The 26881-nt window shown below is 39.2% G+C and overlaps 1 protein-coding gene and 1 long non-coding RNA gene across 2 annotated transcripts in view; one reads left to right on the top strand and one right to left on the bottom strand.

Moving 5' to 3' along the window:
- Positions 1 to 26881, top strand: part of LOC127962627 (copine-7-like) — a 69720-nt gene that overhangs the window by 12450 nt on the left and 30389 nt on the right. The window contains exons 5-11 of the mRNA XM_052562250.1: positions 1403 to 1477; positions 6645 to 6728; positions 6821 to 6910; positions 7809 to 7907; positions 8083 to 8169; positions 8769 to 8828; positions 9866 to 9999. Coding sequence (XP_052418210.1) covers positions 1403 to 1477; positions 6645 to 6728; positions 6821 to 6910; positions 7809 to 7907; positions 8083 to 8169; positions 8769 to 8828; positions 9866 to 9999 — 629 coding nt within the window. The remainder of the gene's footprint in view (positions 1 to 1402; positions 1478 to 6644; positions 6729 to 6820; positions 6911 to 7808; positions 7908 to 8082; positions 8170 to 8768; positions 8829 to 9865; positions 10000 to 26881) is intronic.
- LOC127962630 (uncharacterized) lies at positions 14167 to 15133 on the bottom strand. Its single transcript, XR_008154614.1, has 4 exons — positions 15064 to 15133; positions 14899 to 14962; positions 14747 to 14796; positions 14167 to 14281 (listed from the first exon to the last, which is right to left on the bottom strand). It is a non-coding gene; the product is annotated as an uncharacterized LOC127962630 (long non-coding RNA).

Genomic DNA, 26881 nt, shown 5'->3' on the forward strand with positions numbered 1-26881 from the left:
TATATTTGCAGAATATAGGCCTTATTAACTACGGCTGGGTTTTTGGCATCTATACCCACCCATTTACAATGCACAGTTTTTCATTATGAGATGCCACTCAAAAGTGATATTTATTCATCTGTAGGACCACCCACTTTTTTTTGAAGTGCCAACTAAATGCCAAATCATGCCCACGTCACTCATCACAAAATTCAGAGGATGACTGCACATTACAAAATGAGAGATTTTTCCCTATTTCTTCTGGAATGAAATGTCACTTTAAAATATTTCTTGATACAGTTGAGTGAAACTGCTGGTATGTGTGATGCCTGAGAGATAGATAATGTGGAATCTCTATAACACAGTTGCATTAAAAAGTCATCAGGTTTCATGAATAAGGTCTAACCCGTGTAATGGACTTTTAATATAACTCTGTGTAGTTTGGGTTGCAGTGCATGCGGTTCGACCTCCAACTTAAATTCTGCTGCTTTCTGGGCTCATATCATATAACCCAGTTAGACCTTTTATACTGTAGGTAGACAAACACAGGATATTCTTACAATGTCTGCTAAGAAAGTGATGTGCCTAGTTATTTTTGCATGTTTCTATTGCAGGCAGACAAGGTTAATCCGTAAGACAAAACGTAATACCGTAGGTAATACCTTATCATAGGTGTTGATTCTTTGCTTTCTCATCAGTTTTAACAAAGTCTCTCCAAACCACACTGCAAACTAATGGCCTTTTCATGTTGAAATACCCACAGAAGTGAACCACCTCATTGTATTACAAACTGGTGGTAGATTTTTAATGCTGACGAAATCACATTTTGATCTGAGGTCAGTCTGAACCACTCTTGACAAACAAACTAGTAGAGGTCAAAGACAATAATTGAGTTGAATTAATGGACAAAGAATGGATGGTTGGAAAGATGGATGGATGGACAGATGAATGAATGGATGGGTAGATGAATGGGATGGGATGGGTAAATGGCTGGGTTGAGCAGATGGATCAATTGGATGAGTGAATGCATGGATGAATAAATGTAATGCCAGATGGATGGATGAATAGATAGATAGGTTGGGTGGATGGATGTACACACAGCGGAATAAGGATGGATGAATGGATGCATGGATAGATGAATGGATGGACGGATGGATGGATGGATGGAAGGATGAATGGACAAAGTTTGATGAATGGATGGATGAACAGATGGATGGATGGGATGATAGGAAGATGAATTAATAGACAGAGATAGATGGATGGACTGACTGGGATAGACAGACAGACAGACAGAATTCAGTGCCAATGGTTGTGAAATAAACTACTTAAAAAGCAAATATTTCCTGTTTCCACATATAAACAAACAAACAATAACAGTATGTTGACTTTGTCTATAAGCTAAACCCTTTTCTTACTTCTCAAGATTCATGCAGAAGAGATTTCTGGGAACAACGGCTACGTCGAGCTTTCCTTCTGTGCCAAGAAGTTAGATGATAAGGTAAGGAATGATTATAAAACATTATATTTAACATTATAAAACAACAACAACAAATAAATAAAACAACAGATTGTCAGGCATGAACGACTCCGGAGAGTTTGCACTCAGTGTGTTTTAGTTTTAAGGTACTAGTGACAGAAAATTATATTCTTCGTCTGAAAGGTTGTGATTTTTGACACTTGGAAACCGATAATAGCAGCTGCCAAAGAACCTTTCAATTCGCGTTTAATGTTTTGGCTTCTCAATTTCAGCCCCGTTAAGAGCCATTAGGGCTGTTATGGCTTCATAAAATCCCACTCTCATTTTTTGGCTTTGGCACAATATTTGAAACCCTATTCATTCAGCTGATGTATCCTAATGAGAATGGAAGCTCTCTGGATAGCGAGTGCTAAGGGAGCGTAGGGTGGCTGACTGACTCTGTGTGTAAACAGCCTCTCCCACACAGCGCGGCCCACAGAGCAGCTCTCTCCATGCCCTGTAGTTCTGCAGGTGGCTGCACTTCCTGCTGCGCTGCTGCACAGTACACAAACGCCTCTGTAACCCCCGTCCTACTCTCAGTACTCATCTCATCTGGTTCTCCTACTCTTTCCTCTTGTTTCTCTCTCCCTCTTCCTCTTTCATATGCTGCTGTTCTCTTCCTCTTAGCCTGGGGCGACATTTATGCTTAGCGGTTATCTTCAAAATACAGCTTTTTTGTTCATTCCTCAGCCCTTTTTATCTGACTTTCATGAATCCACACATCTCATGTAATGAAAGGAAACAGCAAATCGATGACTTGTTCGCTCAAGCTTCACATCCCCCCAACTCCACATTAGGTGGGAAAATCAATATATTGTCTATTCATCTTTTTACAGTGAGACAGAAATGCTATTTGGCATCTGTACCAGAAAAAGAAAGCGCAGGCTGTGATTCTGATTGGAGACGCTCATACAGTGAGTCAAAGCACCCACGTAAACCATTGGCTGACTGTGACTTTGCCAACTAGGATGTGTTCCTGGATCAACATCTTTTGCCGGTGTCCTGACATTTTATCATACACGTCAGATTTTCCTACCAGGGTTTACTGTGCATGCACACATCAATATAGTGTCCTTTTTCTCATGCTAAACAACAGTATTTAATGTATCTGCATTACTGTAAGGGTAGGTTTAGGGTTGGGGTAGGTGTAGACTTTAATGAAAACACAATCTAATAGGTAGAAAAAATATTTATTGTTGGTTTCCTGTAGCTGTATTCCTTCTAGACGTTAATAAATCATTTTTGTTTTAGTGGGAGGTAGCAAAATCTGACAGGGTAGGACAAATCATCAGAACACCCGGTGCTGGAACATTGGTACATCTTTGTGCATTTTAGTACCTTTAAGGTGCACAAGTGTACATACCTAAATGGTGCATATTAGTAGCCCTAGAGACATCTTTTGTACCTTTTTTTGAGAGTGTGTCAAACTGTCTTCCCCTTAAGATCAGAGTGGAGGGTCCCAAGCTCTGATAAGACTGTTTTTGCAGGGTCAAACATAGCTAATTCAGGAACTTGTTATACTTGTGGCAACAAACAGCTTGTTACCTGGGGCAGGACCACTAAAAGAACATTTTTGTACATAGTTTACCTCAAAAAGCTTCATAGTAGTATCTTAAGGGTACATTAGGTACCTTGTAGAGGTTCTTAGAGGTTCTTGTTAAGTGTTCCTGTGGCTCAGTGGTAGCGCATTGCATTAGCAGCACAAAAGGTTGTGGGTTTGACTCCCAGGGAATACATGTTAGGCAAATTTTTTTTAGCCTGAATGCATTGTAAGTTGTTTTGGATAAAAGCGTCTTCTAAATACATTAATTTAATTTAATTTGTAGAGGAAGGTAAGGTACAGAGATGTCCCTCAGGGCTCCTGCTCCAGTGATAAAATGTTATACCGTTAAAGGTACAATTTTTGCACATTTGGGGGTCTGAGGAAAGTTCTGAGACAAAGAGTGTAAAGAGTTTTTTTCTTTTTACTCTTTTTCTGTTCTCTTCACATAGTTTCTCATAGATTCTCCAAACTCTCTAAATATCTATTCAAGTGCAGATATTACACCAACAAGAAACTATATGTTTTGAGCCACAGGTTGAAAGCTATAGTTCTAACCATACACATTTGCAAATATTTGTTGTAACTATAGGTTTAGTAAATGCAGACTCTCTGAAGTATGCTAGCAATGACAGAACTTGTTTTTTAACAATGTGCCCTGGTCAAAATCTGCATCTAAAGCATCTTTACACAGTTCTCTCATGATCAATCCATACACGTCTTATTTTCTGTCTGCTGCATGTGCACACAAAACAATCAATGCACATGATCCATTGCAACTGTGAATGTGTTTAAATTCACTATTCCACCTCTGTGCCTCTGGGTAAATGCACAGAATATCTGCAGCTTCTATGCAGTGTACAAACAGTTCTGTACAAATTGAACCGAAATGTCATACCATAAGGGACCCTCACATAGAGGGGTTGTCCAGTGCCTCTTACAGTGTAGATAATCCTCCATCTCTTCAATTTAAAAATGTGCATGGTTCAGTGTGCTAAAGCTAATCCAGCATGTCATCTCAAGTTTGTTAAGGGTGGATTTGTCTTGGTTAAAGGCATGATGATGCAGTAAATCTTTAGTTCTGCTGTATGCAGAATATGGAACCACATTCTTTGCACATTGCATATGCATGAAAGCAGAGGCTATGCTGCCACATCACTAATTTATTTCTGTCCTAACGACGAGCTTGTCCGCCTGCCCATCAGAACATTAACCAGGCTAATTCTGAAAGGCTAATGGTGGCAAATTCCGTAAGGCAATAAAATTGAATTCTCACTTTCATTTCTATCAGCCCCGACATATTCATCAGCCAACCATTTTAATGCTCTATTTCAGGGAGGGGGGATTTTATTGTTTCGCCTCTTGTAATTGCTTATATTGCAGCTTGTGTTTTCACATTTTACCCTCAGGTCTGTTAATTATTGCTCAGTAGTTTATAATGCTGCTGCTTATTAGGAATTACAGTCATTAATATGTGTGTTTTGAATGCTTCAAATTGTTTGCATTAGCTGCATTACACGAGGTGATTAGCATTTCTTCTTCACACTCATCCTCAGTGCCTATAGTTGGCTCCGATATCCCAGTCCGGATATCATAGCGAGAGGATGGATGGAGTCTAATAAATGGCCAAGCAGAATAATGTCTGTGCTGCTATCTTTGGGCAGGATCTGTCTGTTCAAATAACGTTGGCTATCTGTGCACACAGACTGATATGATCTGAACAGAATGGACACATTAGTAAATCAAACTATATTGGACTTCATGACAGCTTCTGCATGTGACATATTCTAGATACGTCTGTGTCTTTGATGTGAATGCCATATCTCTTTATGAAGAAGGCACTAATGCATTTTAAATCGAAAAGTCGCTGTGGGTTATGTGACATTTATCAAAGACTCTTCACTTGGCAATTTCTCTGTGAATTTTAATGCTTAATGTGGTGCTGTACCTTCAGATGGGCTTCTCTGTAGATATTAGTACATCTTTTGTATTTTTCAGAGGGCACTGATAGCTCTATCTTTCATCAGATCATAAAAGACAAGCACAGAGTTAACCTTTAGTCTGTGCATTTAGCCATCCGATGCCAAACAAAATGCCACTAAGGATTTCATCTCTTTGGAGCCTTAAATGTCTTTTGGGAATAATGAACAGCCGGGGAATCATCGGTGCATATGAACTTAGCAAATGCAATGACAGCTGTGAGAGGTGTGATGCATGTGATGAATGTGAACAACAGACAAATCACTTTTCTAAATCAGTCTTCACTCAAACCACTGGGAAGATGTTACCTTGACAACCGGATAGTGGGGGCACCTCCTCTTTCAGCGTCCCTGTGGAGATGTCGCACACTAATGCAGCGAGAAATGGGGATATTAAATGGCTCGTTCTTTGCTCTACCAATTTCTCTCTCTCTTCCTTTATCTCTCTGTGCCTCGGTCTCTCTCTCACATCTGCACACACTTAGGAAGAAAGTCCTCTGGCTTCTCCAGAGAGCCGCAATTCAGAAACCTTATGCTGAATGATTGTTTCAGACAATATTGTTGATTTGATTTGATTTGCCACAGCTATGAGCACAATTGGCAGAAGCACACATGGGCATGCAATTTTCCTTGACCAGTATTTTCAACCCGAAAGTGTTATTGTGCATGTGTTTTTTGCCTTTTTTTTTTTTTTTTTTTACCATCATATGGTAATATACCCACTTCAAAAAGTGTGGTCACATTAGCAAACTTTCATAGGCAAAAAAGATTGAAATCACTGAAAATATGTGCTTGTGGAGCACATATCTTTCATGTGAGCTTGGGTAGCTATTGTCAGTAGTATCAGTGGTAAAAGTGACTGCACCTTAAGGGTAAAATTGAAATCTTCAAGGGAAATGGACCAAAAATACTAGCAATAGCTGGGAAAGGTGTCAATGTTTGGCTGGTTAGTATGATAAGTACAATTAGCTTTTACACGTAGGTGACATAACTACACCAATGGAAGCATATTTTTTTAATTAATTGACAGTCCTTGAAAAGTAGCAATGCATTCTAAATAAATTTGTTAGCAAGCGACACATTAATCATAAATACATGTTATACCAGTTCCTTTTTTTGAAGGGCTCTAATTTACCACGCTAAACTCTCCGAGAGTTGTCATGACAGAAAGTAGTTAGTTTAGAGTTTGATGCATGTTCTTGTGGTGCCATCAGTCAATGAGTGTTGCGATGGTATCACTTTCCAAATTGATTTGTCCGATTGATTAATGACATTTAGAGTTCAGAAAATATCTTCATCCGGAATGGAGTGCCCATGAGCTAAACTGACAAATATCAAATAATATGTGCTTTTGTGCCAGCAGAGCCACTACCATTGACATGAATGTGAATGCTAATGGATAGCTTTCAAGTATAATAGATCTCCTTGAGATCAAGTAGCAAACGGCTATTGGGTGTGTAAAAAAGAACAAGTCTGTTTCTTATTATGAGTTCTATGAGTTCTTATTGCAGGACATACATCAATATAGTAAAGTTGATTGCATTAATAAAGCTACGGGGTTTAAAAAAAAATTTGCTTGATGTTCTCCTTTGAATACTTGGACTGTATTGACATTCTTTTGTGACTGTAGGATCTCTTCAGCAAGTCAGATCCATTCTTGGAGATTTACCGGATCAATGATGATGGAACAGAACAGCTTGTACACAGAACTGAAGTAAGGATCTCCTCCCCATGGGATAATAATCTTTCTTTTGCTGTTCATTCTTCTACTTTAGTTTATACAATGATATTGATTTGTATCTACAGGTGATTAAAAACAATCTGAACCCTGTGTGGGAACCCTTTAAGGTGTCTCTCATTTCTCTGTGCAGCTGCGATGACGAAAGGAAGTTGAAGGTGAATATTAATGGAACAGGTCACTCTAGAATTGGCATTCTGTTACTCATTTTGTTCCAAACCTTTATGACTTAATTTCTTTGGTCGAAAAAAAAGGAGATGTTTGCAGAATGTCTAAGGGAACGTTCACATAGAATGCAACATTGATTAAAAAGATGCGAGACGCTGCACTCAGGAATGGTTTTTAAATTGATTGGTCCACTGTTTTAAAAATTTGACTGATGAGCAGCGCTGTGTGTAACAGTTGAAAGACACAGTGTCTTGAATGTAGCACTCATGTGCAAGACGCTGCAAAAGACGTGAGAAGCAACGGTCATACATGTCAGTCTAGCACATGTTTACATAGAAAGACAATGAAAAAGTAGCACATTGGATTGGAAAAATGCATTATGTGTAAAAGGCCACAAAGATGTTCTTTTTCTTACAATGTAAGTATATAGTAATCAATGGCTGTAAACCTCCAAAAAAGAACAACAACAAAAATAATGAACCATGTATCCTCTATTTTCCAAAGCCGTTCAATAGTTTAGTTTTAAGAACAAATGGTTTACGTTTTTTCACAGAAATTCTTCCCAAGTGAAAATATGCAATCATAATTAACAGTCATGACACTCCTTACATGAGTTATAGGGACTAATATTATGGTGATTGCTTTTCAGCCATTTTTTTCCCATTTTGATTGGTCACTGTGTAAATCTGTTGTATGAGAGCATCTTGGAAATTATGCTAAATAATTTTTTTTTGTTTTTTACTTCACACCAATTTGGCATGACAAAATCAGACATGATGAGCTATTCCTACATAAAGAAGTAATTTCCTGTAAAAGAATAAAGCCAAAATAAAGCATGAAAACCATATTGGAGACAAATGAGTTGTTGCAATTGTCTGTGAACTGCAGTGCTTAGTCTGGGACTATGACTCGAGGGGAAAGCATGACTTCATTGGTGAATTCTACACCAATTTCAAAGAAATGCAGAGGATTTCCTCAGGAAACAAGGTCAGTAGTATGAGAAATTCAGTCATTCATTGGTGTTTGATATCGGACATAGCTTTTTCATGCGGAGAACTAGAATGAATTAAAACTCATCTGCATGTGTGGTAAAAGTGACTTTGTTGCAGTGCCACCTTCAATTTTCAGCTCACCTCTTTGATCTCTTCCCGTGCCCCTGAAGGTCACATGGGACTGCATCAATCCAAAATACAAACTGAAGAAGAAGAACTACAAGAACTCTGGGTTGGTTATTCTCAGTGATCTCAAGGTACGAGTCTGACAGTCTATGTTTTTGTGTATAGAGAGCTTTGTAGACATGCCGTCCTTATTTTAGGGATGCTAGTGTATGACAATACTGGCCAACCAGCTGTGAATGAAAAGGCTGTGGAGTTATTATTGTTGTGGGTGGGCGTGACAATCAAGCTTAGCCTAAAGACATAAGTGTGGTGGGAAGAGGCTAATGCATTTGCGCTTTCACATAGGGAAGCTTTTTATTTATAGAACTGCTTTAGAGTCTGTTGTTGCTGATTTTTCAATTCAGTTTGAAACTTGTTTTTGCTTTTTGTTAGGGCTATTATTTAATCAGTACATGCATTAAGCATTTCTGAACTGATTTAATGAATGCATGAACAGATAAAGAGTTCAGTTTTGGGAAATCCAAACAACAGGCCAATGTGTAACTATTAGGTTTGGCAGTTTGAAACAGAATATGAAATAGAATGCCTAGTTTCATATCTCGTGTACAGCGCTTGTGTGTTTGAGACGCTAAACGTTTGCAGGTAGTCTTGCAGATAGTGATTTCTGGTGAGCCAGGCAGATGAATGTGGCAGGGTTTCTGAGTCTCACCCTCCATTCTTCCTTTTGCAGCTTCACAGAGTCTATTCCTTCCTGGACTACATCATGGGAGGCTGCCAAATACACTTCACAGTAAGTGGGAACAGCAGTGCGCTCCACATTTAGCACCGTGGTGTGATCCAGACCCTTCACAGATTTACTGCCCATGTTCTCCAGCAAGCATGTAGATGCCAGGAGTGCTGGACTGATAACTGCCTTCTCATCGCAAATGCAGCTCATTTATAGTAGATTAGACACGATTTTCTGAGGCAGACTGCAAAACATAATGTTCTTAAGTATTTGTATTTCTTGTTTGCTAGTAAAAATAGCTAAGATTCTTAAAACAAGATTAGAATATGCTATTTTGTCCTTATTCACAGTTGTCAGTTTTTGACCAGCTGCTCTTGAGTTTTAATGTTGAGTCAGAATGTGATTGTTTCACGGCTGGAGGCAAAAGAACAAATGAATATCTCCTCCAAACTGTTTTAAATCCCCCACCCTTATGCTTCCCTTAAGAGCAGCCGAAATGGGCCAAGATTATTAATGAATACAATTGAATATTCATTATTTAAATATCCAAATTCTCCCGTTGCCTGTTAAATTAAAGATAATCAGATGCCAAGTAGTGAAAGCCTCAGAGGGAATGTTTTGGGGCAGGATTCACACAGGACCGTAACACTGTAATACAGTGCTTTGATATAATATATCAAGTGTTTACTGGGATATGAGCTGTATTTCTGTATTATAGAGCATATGGTAGCTGTTTGTGGTATTTTGGATTATAACATCTGCTTGATGAATGACTATACAACTGGCTCGCCTCTAAACAAATAAAATATACATACTGTCCGTTTTAAGCACTTTAATTATTCATACATATGGCTATTTGATTGCAGAACTGTTCTAGTCCGGTTTTGTGTAACTTCCCAGGAAAGACAGCTCTTGAGTGCTTGTCTTTTTGTAGACTGACATTTCCTTTCAATTGTCTACAATGGAGACAAGTTTTGTTCTGGGCGTAAAACTAAAGTGATTAAACTTACTTGACGATCGATCAGATTATGTAACCCATTCCATTTTTGTCCTGCATTTTGCAGTTTTATCAAGAGTGTGTCATGCTATTATCTCTCTAGGTTGCCATTGACTTCACGGCGTCCAATGGGGACCCTCGCAATAGCTGTTCCCTGCACTACATCAACCCATATCAGCCGAATGAGTATCTGAAAGCCTTGATAGCCGTGGGGGAGATCTGCCAGGATTACGACAGGTCAGTGCTGGTGTCTCTGCTGATGGAGGTGGACACTATCACATAGGCTTGTAATTTTTCTTGGAATTTAGTGCATCTTTCTTTATATATATTTGCTCCACCTTTGACAATCATTTTTGGGTGATGTCACAAAGGCAGCCCATTTGTAATTTCAAACAATAAGCTATTTAGGTATTGTTTTAGGCAACTGTTGTAAGTAATGCAAATGAAGTCTTCTTAACAAACATTCCAAAATGTAATGTATTATTTGGAAGTTGATTTGGGAGGGGATTCCCTCAAAAAGGTAAAAGATTTTTTTTTTCTTCTATTTTTGAGATTAAACACTAAATGAATACCACTGGCCCCAATGATGTATTAAGATCTTATGAAGTGAAACGATTCGTTTGTGCAAGAAACTGAACAAACTAGTTCACGTACATTAATCATGCAGTGATATTCACATAATTATATTATTAAAGCACCTAATAATAATGTGAAACGTGGATGTTTTACATGTCTAAAATTCTAAAGCATATAAAGTGAGTGAACTTGTCTACATCGGCTCAACTTTTGAATGTGTCCTTGCTGAAAAAAAATCTTACTTTATCCCAAACTCTTCTATTTAAATAAGCATAATAGGACAGCTATAAAAGCAAAAAATGAACAACTGAAGGAAGCATTTCCATTGTAATACACTGAGATGCTTTGGAGGGTGAACTTGACCTTCAGCCTCCTCTTTCTGTTCAAAACACCTCTTCAAAAGTGGGTGCCAGCAGTTTTTCAGAAAGAAAGTACTCCTCCTCATTCGACTTGCATTCAGGTCTGGAACACCCACTTTTCTTGACCCAGTCAATTCCCAGCAGACAAAACAAGTCCTGTCCAAGAATGTGTTATGGACCAGGCCGGTTGGGCCAGTTCCTTAGGTCCTCTGACTACCAGAAAACCCTAACAACAAACAAAAACTTACTACAGATGTTAAACTGACATAGAAACAGAGAGTGCTTGAACGTGTGCCACTGACTGTTGGCACTGTATGAAATTAATAAAGTAATAAGGAAAATCTTTTCCTGGCGCCTTGTCAGCACTAAAAGAGTCTTTTGAACATCTTATTACAGCTGTGATATTTCATACTATTGTTGAGTGTTGTTGTCTATTACAATGTGTGCATGAGTTTATTCTCATAACTTCAACTGTATTTCTTGTGATTGCAAATGTGACAATAATGGGGTTCCACAGGGCCACCATCCATCTATAGTGAAAAAGTACTTTAAAGTTTACCTGTAGCATACTTCAATTATTAAAAGTATTTTTTTAAGCCAAAAAAAATTATAAATAAATAAAAAGGCCACTTAAGTATTCCTCAAAAGTATACTTTCTTGACTGTTTCTAAACACTTAAAATGTGCACTTTGTAATACTGTCAAATTTAAAGTTTTACTTTAAAGTGTATTTTAAATATCTTTGTTTTTAAGAAGTGCACATATTTTAATGTGTTCACTAACACACTAAACCACATGTACTTAAAAATTCGAACTGTAGTGTAATTCAGTTACATTTACAGATAACATTTTTAATGAAAAAAATATGTCATTACAAATGTGTAATTCAAAATATATTTAAATTAATGAGATACACGTTTGAATAGAAATTAGATTACAAATATATTTACGAGTATATTTCAGTTCACACTTGTTAATAATAGCACACCATAATAATAAACTTAATAAAAGTATAATGAAGTGTATCCCATCAAAAACATTTTCTCATTAAATTTATCTAAAATATTTGCCCCAGTATGAAAGTAAAATGGGTTGTGAATATAATTTTATGTAGACTTTTGGCCTGAATGTTATACAGTATAACCTTCCATTTGAATGAATGGATGCTATAACCCAGTTAGATTATTGTGACTAAAGTAAATGACTTAAATAACTCAGACCTTGGTACAGTACTAGAGGGATCACTTTACTAAAGGTTGCCTGGAGGCTGTTTGTTGACATTGAGGCATTGTTGGTTAGCTAGGTTCACTATTTATTTTGTTTCTTGTACTGCGAAGAATCAGGTGTCCATCCGATCCATTGACTAAGGCTGTGTCCTTCCTTTGGGCTACATCCTAATAACCCATGGCTCCGGAGATCCTGCCAGTGACTGGTGCCAGAGACTCGCCCGTGTCTGTAGTCTGTGGCTTATAAACCGCTGTGCTTGTGGAACCCCAGTGTGGGAGACAATAGGAAGAAATCTGAACCAACTAATCAGCCAAACAGAATTTTTTTTCTGTATTATTCAGTCTTTATGTATCCAAACGGAACTAAAGCATTGTGTGTGGGTAGTTAATATAGTCGCTTTATTCTCTCTAATTGTGCAATACTGCAAATTTTCGCCATCCTTTTTCCTGCTTGATTCAGAGCATTGCGCATTAGTGTGTTCAGTGCATTCCTTTCCGGAAAGGCATTCACTGTTTGTCTTTTAAACAGCCGTATCCCATGATCATTGATTCGGTTCCTGTTTTATTTAATGATAGTTCTGGACTCACAGTGACTAAATCAATATGTGCTTAAGTTGTTGCGGGCTTACTACAATTAGCCTTATAAGAGCTGGTTAATTATGTCTTACACATTTATAATGAGATCTGTTTCAAAGGGAGGATTCTCTCCACAGATCAAAGCCAAATGAGTCAACAGCTATATCCTCCTAATGAACAAAAAAACAAACCATTGTGCTTAATGGAAACACTTATGATATGCTGGTGGTAAAAGTTAAAAAAACACACTCCTTTGGTAATGGTGCAATTTGTAATATTTACAGCTAGTGGTTAAAATGGTTACTGAATTCCAAATTCCAAATACTGGAGAGAGTTGTTCTCTCAGCCCCTCATCCTCAAACTCAACGCTCACACGAGTTGCCAGACTGATGAAACGCAACCGAAATGAGGGCAATTGACAGTGTATGACGCTGATCTTTACACTGTAAGTTGATGAGTTGTTTTAATATGCCTTGGGCCAGGCAGAATCTGTGATTTTTGATCCAGTTTTTTGCTAACTTCCATGATTCTTTTCCACTAACTGGCAACCTGGGATGTTGAAATACTATTGGGTAAGTTAGGAGTAAAGGCGGAATTACACAGACCTAAGTAGAATATCTCCCTGTAGCATTGTTTTGTTATTTATTTCTCAGAGAATGTGTGAATGAAATGGAACTTTCGGAAAAGTATCTGCAAACATGGTATTTTTATGCTTTAGTACAGCCAAAAAAAATGCATACAGCACCTTTACGCTTTTCCAGACCTCCACTTTTTTCCCCCCGTTCACTATTTTTCAACTTAACAGCAAGCATTTGTACAATAAATTACAATTTATGTATTACAATTAAATAAAATAACATAATACCCATGACATAAGTGAAAGAGCATGGCTGCTTCTGAAATCACATACTTACTACATACACACACACTTTCTAAGTAGGTAGCTACTTCTTTTAAATCAGTAATTACTTTGCAATGTTAAAACATATGATCTATATAGTGTGAATGTGTATGGTATGAATATAATTAGGATGTGCAACATTTGTCATGTGACCTACCAGTGATGCACAATTCAGAATCCAGAAGTCATCACCTACTGTTTTAGAAATACTGTGAATTCAGTCTTTTTTCACATGCTGCTATTATAGTATGTGATTTTGAATGCAGTCTGTGAGGTCGACATTTTAAATGGTGAAATAACAGATTTAATTTAGGCTTTTGATCACACATAAACATTTATCAACACACATACATGGAGCTCATCAAAAATGGTAAGCTTATAGCAGAAACATACCTGTGTGACACAAAAACAAACATGATTGGTTTTCGCATGTCAAGGAAGCACATTTGAGCTTCTGTTAGCGAATTTGATGTTCTCTATGTATGTGCGTTGATCAGGGTTTATAAGAGCTTTCATATGAAGCAATCATATCTCTTCAGAAGATTTGGATTAAATCAATTTATATGGATTACTGTTGTCTTTTTGTACTCTTTAATGTGAGAAGGTTTTCAATGGATGGACAAAGCATGAGAGAATATGAAAAATATCTTTATTTGTGTTTTGAAGATGAATGAATGGGTCTGGAACAACATGAGGTTGAATACATGACAGAATTTTCACTTTTAGATGAACTATTGGTTTAAGATAGCACTACTGTAGTATATGATATTTGCTGAAGGATGCTTGAAGTCCTCCTGGGTCGTACACCTACGCTGTGTGGGTTTCCTGATCAGGCTGAGAGGGTGTGTTACTCATCATCACACATCAGGTGTTCGTTTGAAGCTAAAAACAGGATGGATGTGATCATACAAGTGGGACGGTGTGGGCTTTGTTCATTTTTAATAGAAATAATAATAAATAAAACATTCTCAGAATATATTACATAATATCTACAAGTACAAAAACATACTTTTTGTATTTTAGTTAGATGGCGAAATGTACATTAAGGACACACTGTCAGCATAAACTTTACACATTTACATTGCACAATCTAGTGCACAAGTTCATCCAACATGATCTCATGAGTATTCAAATGTATTTTGCATAATGTTTGGTTCTACCACATAAACATTACTTACATTTGTATAGACACAAAATGCATTTATTGCCAACTAAATTGCAATCGTAAATCGTACAAAAACATACTCTGATTGAGCCTAATGTGATTTTCCAAAAACATTGCCTAAATATTTGGTTATTGCTTAACAACAGCCAACACAGCCTGTCTTGTTTCTGAATATTGCTCACCAGTGGATCCTCTGCAGTGAATGGGTGCCATCAGAAGAGAGTCCAAACAGCTGATAAAAACATCACAATAATCCACAAGTAATTCACATGACTCCAGTCCATCAATAACCGTCTGATGAAGTGAATAACTTTATAAGAAACAAATCAATTACCAATATGGCCAGAATTCGAGCCTTGTCCATTATAATGGTCTCTCCAATGAAAAAGTTTTGTTGTCTAAATTAAGAGAGAAATATGCACAGATCAAGCATTTATAAGCAAAAACTGTTCCAAAATAGTCCCAGTCCCAAAGTCATAATAATGGATATATTTCTTACAAACACATAGCTTTCAACAAGACATCAACTGATGGACTGTGATGTCCTTATTCTGATGGCACCCATTCACTGCAGAGAAAGTGATGTTATGATCAAATTCTCCAAATCTGTTTTGATGAAGTAACAAACTTACTACAGTGAGTAAGTTATTTTTTTGGGGGTGAACTTTTCCTGTAACACATGATAATATTTGCATACATTGTGATTGCAGAGATTGGGAAGAATGCTTTAATAATTGTGTCTTACTTTATGTGGGGATAACGACTCTATGTAGCTCTTACATGTGGAAATCTTTTCTCCTGATATTCCTATAACCACAGCCGCACTGACAGATATACATGGCTTTGGGGGGATATTCATCCCACTGCTTTTTTCTGATAATGGTAGTGAAAATAGGAGGATATTGATTTAATTTTGCCTGCTTAATGCATCCTCTTGGTGAGCAGAGAAAATGGCAGAGAGAGAGAGAGAGAGAGAGAGAGACAGAGAAAATTTACAAAATGGCTGTTACCTGAAATATTTTACATGTGGTAAATCTCTATCAAATAATATCTAAAATTAAAGTAACCAATCATGTACTAATTAAGATTTATAATTCAAATACTGATTTGTTTGTGTCAGAGCATGTGCATTTTTCTCTGCAAGCCAGTAATTGTGTTTAAAACACTTTGGTAGCATGACTCACAGGTTGAAAAACAATCAACTCTGCTCAACATGCTCGGCTCATTACTGCTGCATGTATTGTTGCAGTTGTTTGTATGAGATGTCAGAGCCAGTGTGATTTTGGCAATCAGCGCCATGACTAATTTGTCTTTGTTGCTGCTGTAGGGCTCCCTGCAGGTTGTCCTTTTGGGCTTTTGTTAAAAGCAGGATTAGGCCTTTTCCTCATCTCAGAGGAAACGCTGGATGGTGGTGGCAGTCTGACTGCCTTCATTAGATTCTGCTGGAGATGTGCTGATGTGATCTCTCTGAGGAGTCGTCAAAATAATAAAGAGCATTTTCTAGTGTACTGACGTCAGAGGGAGAGAGCAAGAAAAGAGCTTGTTTTTCATAATTGTGCAGCTTTTAGATCTATTTGTGCCTCTGTGGCTGGAGAAATAGATGTTCTCCAACTTTACAGCAAAAATAAAATAAAATAAAATTTTAATATATATTTTTAAATACATTTCAAAACATAGAAGAAAAAAAACCCGGCCAAAACTGCTAAAATATGTTTCAAAATACATACATTTTTTACTAATACATGTTTTGGCTTTGTTTTGTATATTTTTGAAAACAGATTTATAATATATATATATATATATATATATATATATATATATATATATATATATATATATATATATATATATATATATATATATATATATATATATATATATATATATATATACAAAACATATTTACCTGAATATCTTTTAAAATAAATATATTTTATTTATTTATTTATAAATATATATTTATAAATATATTTTCTATCAATATATATTTTTTGGACATCCTTTTGTATATTTTGAAATATGAAAATATATTTAAAATGTATAAATCTATTTTTGAAAAACATTTATTTTTCCTTCTATATTTTTCAGTCCAAGAAAATGCATTTGAAAGCGTCTCATTGGAAGAAAAACATCTCAGGTTACGAATGTAACCATGGTTCCCTGAGAGGGAATGAGACACTGCGTCCTCTGAAGGGACACTATGGGGAACACCTCGTCGTGACCCGTGTCTGAAGCATACTTTGAAAAACGCCAACGTGTTGGCCGGCGACAGCCTCTGACGTCGCTACCGGCGCGACTATAAATACGCACCCGTAGGACCCGTCACTTATCTTCTTCGTGAAGCTTGTGTCCGAAGCATGGCAGGGAGCTAGAGGACGCAGTATCTCGTTCCCTCTCAGGGAACCATGGTTACATTCGTAACCTGAAACGTTCCCTGTCAAGGGAAGTTCGAACTGCGTCCTCTGAAGGGACACTATGGGGAACAGTATACCCACGCCACCATGCTGAGGGGAGTGCAAGCCAGAAACACTAATTACCAACTCTACCATTTCACCGGGAGTCGCCCCTGGGATGGTTCGACGGCTGTCTAAGACATTATCCCTTATGGCCCAAGGTCTATGCTACATACCCAACTTACCTGAAGGGCCTCTGCCTTAGACCCCCGGGGTAGAGCTGAAGGCTTGGAATCACGAAAGATTCCTTTAAAGGGATACGGCTAAGAACCTAGCACTGTTTATTACCAAGTCTTGCCTGTCACAAAGGAGGGGCTCTCGTTGCACTCTGATAGAGCAGCTCATAGATGGAATGGCCCGGGAGCAGAGCAATTGGAGGACGGAACGTACAGATGAAGCCTTGGCCACGCCTGTACCATGGCGTCCAGCCCCAATGGAGCTGGATGAGTCAGAGGAAGCTAGAGGGCATAGTGTGACGCTCTCTTTAGCCGCAAAACTGGTCCACCCAGGTCTGGCCAACCTCTCTAGCTCTTCTTCAACACCTTGGTGCGAAGGCGCCATTCCCCGAGCCTCAGCCCCTGCCTCAGCAGGATGTCTGCTCTCACAGTGCATCTCAAATCAGTATGTAGTACTGGAGCACTCTGATGAAAAAACCGAGAATTCACTCTCCCATGAGAGGAGGACTCCGAGCTCCGAGCAGCATGCTCATAGGTGACCCGTTTTGAAAAGGGGAGCGCTGCTAAACTACCGCGAGAATTGCCCACACAGCCCCCCATGTTGAGGGGCGGTGCTTGAGGTGTATAACAAATACACACTGGTTGAATGAAGCCCAAGGAACCTCGGGGCTAATCATCTTAAGAAAGGGAACAAAGCGGAGCGCGTAACCCTTACTGTACAGGATTCCAGAAAGTACACAGAGCCTTGCATGCACACTTACCACTTATGTGGATTTCAGACAGTGCGCAAAGCATTAACGTGCACACTGACCACCATGTGGTTTTGAGAAAGTACACAGGTTTAGCGTGTGTACTGAAAGGTTACCTGACAACCACAATATGTGGGAGTTCACCTACAGAGAGGCCTAGAGAGGCCAACTACCTGTTACCAGATAACCACCTCAGTGGAAGGTAATATGGAACTTGACTCCAGGGAGGCCTGGTGAGGCCTACTACCTGACAACCACAAACCATGGGAGCTCTTTTTTTTTTTTTGTGGAAATGCACAGTATGTGGGAGCTAAATCTCCAGGGAGGCCTGTTGAGGCCTACTACCAGACACCACAGTATGTGGGAGCTCACCACCAGAGAGGCCTGATGAAGCCTACTACCTGATAACCACAATATGTGGGAGTCCACACAGACCCTCATGTTGAGGGAAGCGATGCTTGGGGTGTATAACAAATACACACTGGTTGAATGAAGACCATGGACCCCATCTTCAGAAAGGGAATGAAGCAGAGCGCGTAACCCCTACCGTACAGGATTTTAGAAAGTGCGCAGAGCCTTGTGTGCACACTTACCACTTACGTGGATTTGAGAAAGTTTTCACGTGCAGACTGACCACCATGTGGTTTTGAGAAAGTACTCAGGCTTAGCTTGTGTACAGAAAGGTTCCTAAGCATTGCAGAGGCGCTGGATCGCACGGGAGAGGCGAGATCCAACCCTCAAGCGAGGGGAGCATCACCTGAGATAGTATATACAGAAGGACTCCGTAACTACCACCTCCCCGGATGCGCCAAGTGGCCAGGCGGCCCCTCAGGGTGACCTGGCCGGACATCCATGAAATTCTCTGCAGTGCTGTGCCAGTTCTGATGATCAGCCAGGCTCCTCGGGAGGGGGTGTGGGACGAGCAACCGTAGAGCGTGTGCTTCCCTCACGCAGGACTCGCTCCACGGTGGGTGTCGCGCCCGAGGGGGCAAACCCACGTGGCACGGCCGCCTGCCGAAAGCCTGTGATCGTGGCCAGAGCACGAGGCTGGAACTGAGCACTGTAAAGGAGTTTGTTAGTAGACATATGACCACCAGCCACATAACACCCATAAGCAGAAAGGGTTACATACTCACCCACCCTCCTGTACTGGAGTCCCGCTTTACGGGGCGCCCCCTTCGGTCCGGACCATCAGTAAGGTGGTCCCTATGAAAATAGGACCAACCATAACATAACAGGTCCAGGATAGGAGACTGTTATGTGAGAAACTTTACACCTAACCCCGATCAGGTGGAGCGCTGGTGGAATTTGGCAGGGGAGAAATAAAACAGATGTGTAAAACATCCAAAAAGAAGTGACTCACTCCTAGGTATCGCTCCGATCCGGACGAGAATGCTGCTTCATCTGAATCACATCCCTCAGACCCTGCTTACCTCTTTGTGACCTGCGATTCCTCTTGCCCCTGCCCTCAGGCGGGGGAGGAGCGCGAGCCGCGACACTAGCCTTCTGCGCCCGTCTTCGATCCTCAGATCGAGATGGGCCAGGACCCCTTTGTTGTTTGGGCTCTGCTGCTGCATATGATTTACCATTTAAGCGGGATGTATCCTGGAAGGGCTTAGATGGCAAAGAGGGAGATTTTAGAAAAGATGTTCCCCCACTGAGAGATAGCTAGCAAGCATCTCTTCTACAGGGGGCATCCTCTCATAGCTGTTCTCGTGCATGCCATCGATATCATATCCATAGATATGAAACCTATGGATGCGAGAGAAAAATGGCCTCTTCCATTCCTTTTCAACTTCTGCATGTAAGCAAGAATGGGAGGCTCACTCTGGCGGGCTATGGTCAGATAAATAACGCTCATCGAGGCTACCTCGCGACGTTACCTTTCTGGCACGCTTCCATGGCAAGTTTATTTTTTATTTTTTTCTAATTTTGCTGCGGCGCTTCTTCGCCACTCTCAAATATCTCCTGCTCTTTCTGGGTAGAACCCAGCAGAGCACTAACTTCAGTGTCAGAATGGGTTAATGACAACGCATCTTCCTCCCGAAGTTCGCTCTCGTTTGCCGCTGGAGAGTGTGAGAGGAAAAGTCCCTCTCTACACTCCTCAGCGAGATCCACCTGTGATTCCCATGAGCTCATTCCCCTCTGTGCCTCGGCAACGGCGGGTCCTGAGCCGCCAGATCCAGATGACAAACAAGAGCGGAGCTTTTTCACAGAAAAACGCTTGCAGTGCGCGCAGATTGCCCCCTCAAGGACATCGTGCGCATGCTCATCGCCCAAACAAGAGAAGCAAAGATGGTGTGTGGCATCAGGTGTCAAATAACGCTAACATGGATGCACACACTGTTTAAACGCCTTGCTAGTGGATGCCATGATAACAATAATATATCGTTCTTACCGTTCTGGCGTTTCTCAGATGCGCACTTCAAACAAAACAGTCAATGAAGATGAAGAAGATAAGTGACGGGTCCTACGGGTGCGTATTTATAGTCGCGCCGGTAGCGACGTCAGAGGCTGTCGCCGGCCAACACGTTGGCGGTTTTCAAAGTATGCTTCAGACACGGGTCACGACGAGGTGTTCCCCATAGTGTCCCTTCAGAGGATGCAGTTCGAAGTTCCCTTGACAGGGAACTTGATTTGTTGTCTAGAACATGTGAACATATAATACATTTGAATAAACTTCAGCAAGGACATCATTTAAAATGATCCAATATTGAAAAATATAAAAAAATATTAAGCATCATTAAACCATTATAAATCTATTTTTGTTCTCTAGTAGGCCCTCCGCATTTGTATTTAGCCTAGATTTAGGGTACTGTGAAAATCGAAATTTATTTTCTTGCCCCTGAAATACATTCAAACTGAAACTAAATAGATTTTCTGCCTAAAAAAATTAAGTGAATGTGCCTATTAGATTATTTGAAACTTGAAGTTTGAAATCAAGTTGCAGAATGAGATTAAGAATGTGAGTAACTGAACTAAGTGAATGGAAATGACTGAACAATATGGATGCACCTCTTGTGACCCAGTTTTACAGAGGTCTATGAGTAAGCTGAATGCTTTTGGGAAGCTGAGAAGGCACTATTTTTTACTCATTTGCAAAGCAGTTGGCAGAGGGGGAAGAAGTCACAGTTGTCAGAACAGCTTGCCTCGCAATCACGAATGTGTGAATGTTTAGCATGTCAGGCATCATTGTATCATACATATAAATCATGCTGATGGATTCAGCACATCAGAAAATTATTTTGGAGAGCAGGGAAGGCTCAGGAGCATGAAAAGTATTGTATATTTTGAATTTATATTCTTACAATTAAGTGTACAGGTTATATCCCGGATATCCCTGGATATCTTTTAGGTTAAACTAAAACCTTAAAAACATACTTGACATTAACTGAATAAACTAAACTTAAAAACTAAAAGTTAATAAACAACAGATTTGTAAAACCTTTGACCCACTGTAACCATGCTTTTGGATTATCTGCTTTTTGGTAAAAATGTTTAAAAAGCTGTTTCAAAGTGATTTGCACAATATTTGCATGCATGCTCATTTGAGCAGCAATTGGATGTAGGATATATTACTAAACTGCAAGTGAACAAAAAGGACAAGCAGCAGCAGAGAATGAGATCTAAATCCAAGATTAGAAATATATTTCTAATTGTTCTTCACAGGATATTAAAGTTTAGATATTATTTAGGGACATTTTGGAGGCCATGGTGTTGACCAAATTAAAATACAGGTTGTCATCAGATTTTATACTTATCTGCCAGTCTTACAGACATGCTGTTTCTGTAACCCACCTGCCAAGTTTTTAGTCAGTGTCAGTGATTGAAGCTTTAAATGTCATGTCTTTAAAGCCCTTTTAAAATTATTTCTGCTTAGAGGGCAAAAATAAAATGATAGCTGAACTCCAAGCACTTATTAGGGCCCGAGCACCGATGGTGTGAGGACCCTCTTGGAATTGCTCCGTTTATTATTATTATTAGGGCCCGAGCACCGAAGGTGTGAGGACCCTATTGTATCTGCACTGTTTATTATTATTATTATTATTTTTCTTCTCCCCAATGAATCGCGTTTTTGAAGGCCTAAACATACTCAAAAAGTCAGGAAAATTTGCACACACCTCCGAACTGGTGAAAATTTACGTCTGATATGGGTTTCAGAAGTGGGCATGGCAAAATGGCTCGACAGCGCCACCTATACATGTTCAGCGGTGTGCGCCTCGAGCTACGTTTCACGCACATGTCTGAAAATCGGTAAACACATGTAAGACACCAAGACCTACAAAAAAGACTCTTGGAGCAAAATTCTAAACCCAACAGGAAGTTGGTTATTTTTAATATTATGAGCAAATTTTTTGTCATTTTTGCCATTTCCATGCATTGTATTTTAACGAACTCCTCCTAGAGATTAATTCAGATCAACACCAAATTTGGTATGCCTAATCTAAAGGCCATTGAGATGTTAAATTGCGAAGATCTTGAGTTTTCGTTGAAGGGCGTGTCCGTGGCGGCCTGGCGAATTTTGATGATTCGCCATGAAAAATGAAGTAGCTATAACTCAGACATACAATGTCCAATCAGCCCCAAACTTCACATGTTTGATGTGACACCAAACCTGAACAGATTGACATGCCCATATTCAGTTATAGTCATAGCGCCACCTATTGGCAACAGGAAGTGACATATTTTACGCTGTGATGAACTACTCCTAGAAATTTTTTGACATCAATGTCTTTTTTGTGGTCAGTCTAATCTAAAGGCCTGTGCGATGTTCAGTTGTGAAGATCTTGAGTTTTCGTTAAAAGGCGTGTCCACGGCGCCATGGCAAAGTTCGATGTCTCGCCATGGGAATAAAAGATGTTATAACTCAGGCATAAAATGTCCGATCTTCCCCAAACTTCACATGTGTGATAAGAGTCCTGGCCTGAACACATCTGAAGGCCAATATTCCATCGGGTATGGCAAAATGGCTCTATAGCGCCACCTATACACTTTCAACGGAGTGTGCCTCGAGCTATGTTTCACGTACATGTACAAAAATCGGTACACACATGTAACACACCAATACCTACAAAAAAGTATCTTGGTACGAAATCCGAATCCCAACAGGAAGTCGGTTATTTAGAATTTTCTCTGCAAAATTGGCGTTGTTTTTGCCATTTTCAGGGGTTGTACTTTAACGAACTCCTCCTAGAGATTTATTCAGATCAACACCAAACTTGGTCAGTGTAATCTAAAGGCCTTTGTGATGTTAAATTGCGAAGATCTTGAGGTTTCGTTAAAGGGCGTGTCCATGGTGGCCTGCCAAATTTCGATGTTTCGCCATGAAAAAGGAAGTTGCTGTAACTCAGACATACAATGTCCAATCTGCCCCAAACTTCACATGTTAGATAAGACTTCTGCCCTTAACAGATCTACATGCCCATTTTCAGTGATAGTCATAGCGCCACCTGCTGGCAACAGGAAGTGACATGTTTTAGGCTGCGACAAACTACTCCTAGAATTTTTTTGAGATTAAAGTATTTTTTGTATTCAGTCTAATCTAAAGGCCTGTGCAATTTTAACTTGTGGAGATCTTGAGTTTTTGTTAAAGGGCGTGTCCATGGCGCCATGACAAATTTTGATGTCTCGCCACAGCAAGAGAAGTTGTTGTAACTCAGGCATAATTTGTTCGATCTTCCCCAAACTTCACATGTTCGATGGGAGTCCTGCCCGGAACACATTTGAAGGGCCATATTCCATTATAATGATAGCACCACCTGCTGGCACCAGGAAGATTGGCACATGTGGAATAAATGTTGATATTTTCCACTTATATTTATGAGTTTGAATGCATATTTCTCACCGTTCACCAATTTACTAAGGCCACTCACTGCCGGTGAGCCCGGGTGCGAGGGCCCGTTCATCGCTGCTTGCAGCTTTAATTATTATTATTATTATACTTCTCCAAAATGAATCGCATTTTTGAGGGCCTAAACATACTCAAAAAGTCATGAAACTTTGCACACACCTCAGAACTGGCGAAAATTTACATCTGATATGGGTTTCAGAAGTGGGTGTGGCAAAATGGCTCGACAGCGCCACCTATACACGTTCAACGGTGTGCGCCTCGAGCTATGTTTCACGTACATGTATGAAAATCGGTACACATGTGTAACTCTCCAGTACCTACAAAAAAGTCTCTTAGAGCAAAATTCTAAACCCAACAGGAAGTCGGTTATTTTTAATATTATGAGCAAATTTTGTGTCATTTTTGCCATTTCCATGCGTTGTATTTTAACGAACTCCTCCTAGAGACTTATTCAGATCAACACCAAGTTTGGTATGCCTAATCTAAAGGCCTTTGCGATGTTAAATTGCGAAGCTTTTGAGTTTTCGTTAATGGTCGTGTCCGTGGCGGCCTGGCGAATTTCGATGATTCGCCATGAAACAGGAAGTTGCTATAACTCAGACATACAATGACCAATCTGCCCCAAACTTCACATGTTTGATGAGTCTCCTGACCTGAACAGATTGACATGCCCATATTCAGTTATAGTCATAGCGCCACCTATTGGCAACAGGAAGTGACATATTTTACACTGCGATGAACTACTCCTAGAAATTTTATGACATCAATGTATTTTTTGTGGTCAGTCTAATCTAAAGGCCTGTGCGATGTTAAGTTTTGAAGATCTTGAGTTTTCGTTAAAAGGCGTGTCCATGGCGCCGTCACGAAGTTCGATGTCTCGCCATGGGAATAAAAGATGTTATAACTCAGGCATAAAATGTCCGATCTTCCCCAAACTTCACATGTGTGATAAGAGTCCTGGCCTGAACACATCTGAAGGCCAAAATTCCATCAGGTGTGGCAAAATGGCTCGATAGCGCCACCTATACATTTTCAACAGAGTGCGCCTCGAGCTATGTTTCACGTACATGTACAAAAATCGGTAAACACATGTAACACACCAATACCTACAAAAAAGTCTCTTGGTACGAAATCCGAATCCCAACAGGAAGTCGGTTATTTAGAATTTTCTCTGCAAAATTGGCGTTGTTTTTGCCATTTTCAGGGGTTGTACTTTAACGAACTCCTCCTAGAGATTTATTCAGATCAACACCAAACCTGGTCAGTGTAATCTTAAGCCCTTTGCGATGTTAAATTGCGAAGATCTTTAGATTTCGTTAAAGGGCGTGTCCATGGCGGCCTGACAAATTTCGATGTTTCGCCATGAAAAAGGAAGTTGCTGTAACTCAGTCATACAATGTCCAATCTGCCCCAAACTTCACATGTTAGATAAAACTTCTGCCCTTAACAGATCTACATGCCCACATTCAGTTATAGTCCTAGCGCCACCTATTGGCAACAGGAAGTGACATGTTTTATGCTGCGACAAACTACTCCTATAATTTTTTTGAGATTAACATATATTTTGTGGTCAGTCTAATCTAAAGGCCTGTGCAATGTTAACTTTTGGAGATCTTGAGTTTTTGTTAAAGGGCGTTTCCATGGCGCCATGACAAAATTTGATGTCTTGCCACAGCAAGAGAAGTTGTTGTAACTCAAGCATAAAATGTTCAATCTTCCCCAAACTTCACATGTTTGATAAGAGTCCTGGCCTGAACACATCTGAAGGCCAATATTCCATTATGATAGCGCCACCTGCTGGCAACGGTAAGATTTGCACATATATGGGATATACTTTGATATATTCCACTTATATTTAGGACATTAAATGCATATTTCTCAACGTTCACCTTTTTACTAAAGCCACACGATGGCGGTGAGCCCGGGTGCGAGGGCCCGTTCAGCGCTGCTTGCAGCTTTAATTCAGTTTGTAACTATATTAAACTATCAGTTCACCAAAAAAAAAAAAAAGCTTTCATTTACTCAATTTGGTTTCAAACCTGTATTATTTTCCTCTTTATTTGAGAGCTACAGTGAAACTAGAGAGCTACGGCTATCATATGGGTTCAGAAGTCTTGGTATATAGACGAATGTGCAGATTTTGCTTGTACAGTCTTTCATATGAACAATTATTGTTCATGTTCAAAATTATTCATGTTATTTTGCAATCTTTGTTTAATTTTGCAAATTAAGTGTAGTTTGTTATGTGTAACAAATTGAATACACTAAAAAATGTTGGGTTAAAACTAACCCAACAAGTAACCCAACTATGGGTTGGTATAGCACCTTCCCATCTATGGGTTATTTCAACCCAACCCATTGGGTTAAAATCCTGTTGGGTTAAAAGTTACCCAACAGTTGAGTTAATTATTTATATTAATTAACATCAGTATTTTAATTAAAAATTACTTAATACAACCATATTTTGAAACTACTTTGTTATAACTTACAGATTTTATTTTAATATGCAAGTAACACATTCACAAATATATTTTAATATATTTTATTTAAATGTACAAGAACATGTAAAAATACAACTGACATTTTCAACATGCACAAATGTGACGATTCTAGGGCTGTGAATCTTTGGCAAGGCAGCGATTCGATTCGATTACGATTCATAGGTTTTCGATTCAATTCAAGAACGATTCAATTCGATTCGATTCACAATTAAATTTGATTCGATTCGATTATAACGATTCGATTCTGCATTCTTTAAGTGCATTCACAGATTATTTAAATGCTTCTACTAAATTCTTTAAATGCATAGTCAGGGGGCAAATTACAGTAGCATTTATCGTTAGAGAACCATAGGTTAGAAAAAAAAAAAAAAAAAACCTTTTGCCCATTGTTAAATGCTAGTTTAATGATGCGACATGGCATACGTAAAAATGTATGTAAGCCAAGTTTTTAAAAAAGAGCTTAAAGAGTATTATGTATAAGCTAACATTTTGTCACACCAGGGGAATAAGGTAGAAAATATACTTTATAGTTTCTGTACTGTAATAAATGTCAATTAGCACTGCATCATTCATAAATTGTTTGTGTT

This window comes from Carassius gibelio, chromosome B7 (assembly GCF_023724105.1).
Source record: "Carassius gibelio isolate Cgi1373 ecotype wild population from Czech Republic chromosome B7, carGib1.2-hapl.c, whole genome shotgun sequence".
In the NCBI taxonomy this organism is placed as follows: domain Eukaryota; kingdom Metazoa; phylum Chordata; class Actinopteri; order Cypriniformes; family Cyprinidae; genus Carassius; species Carassius gibelio.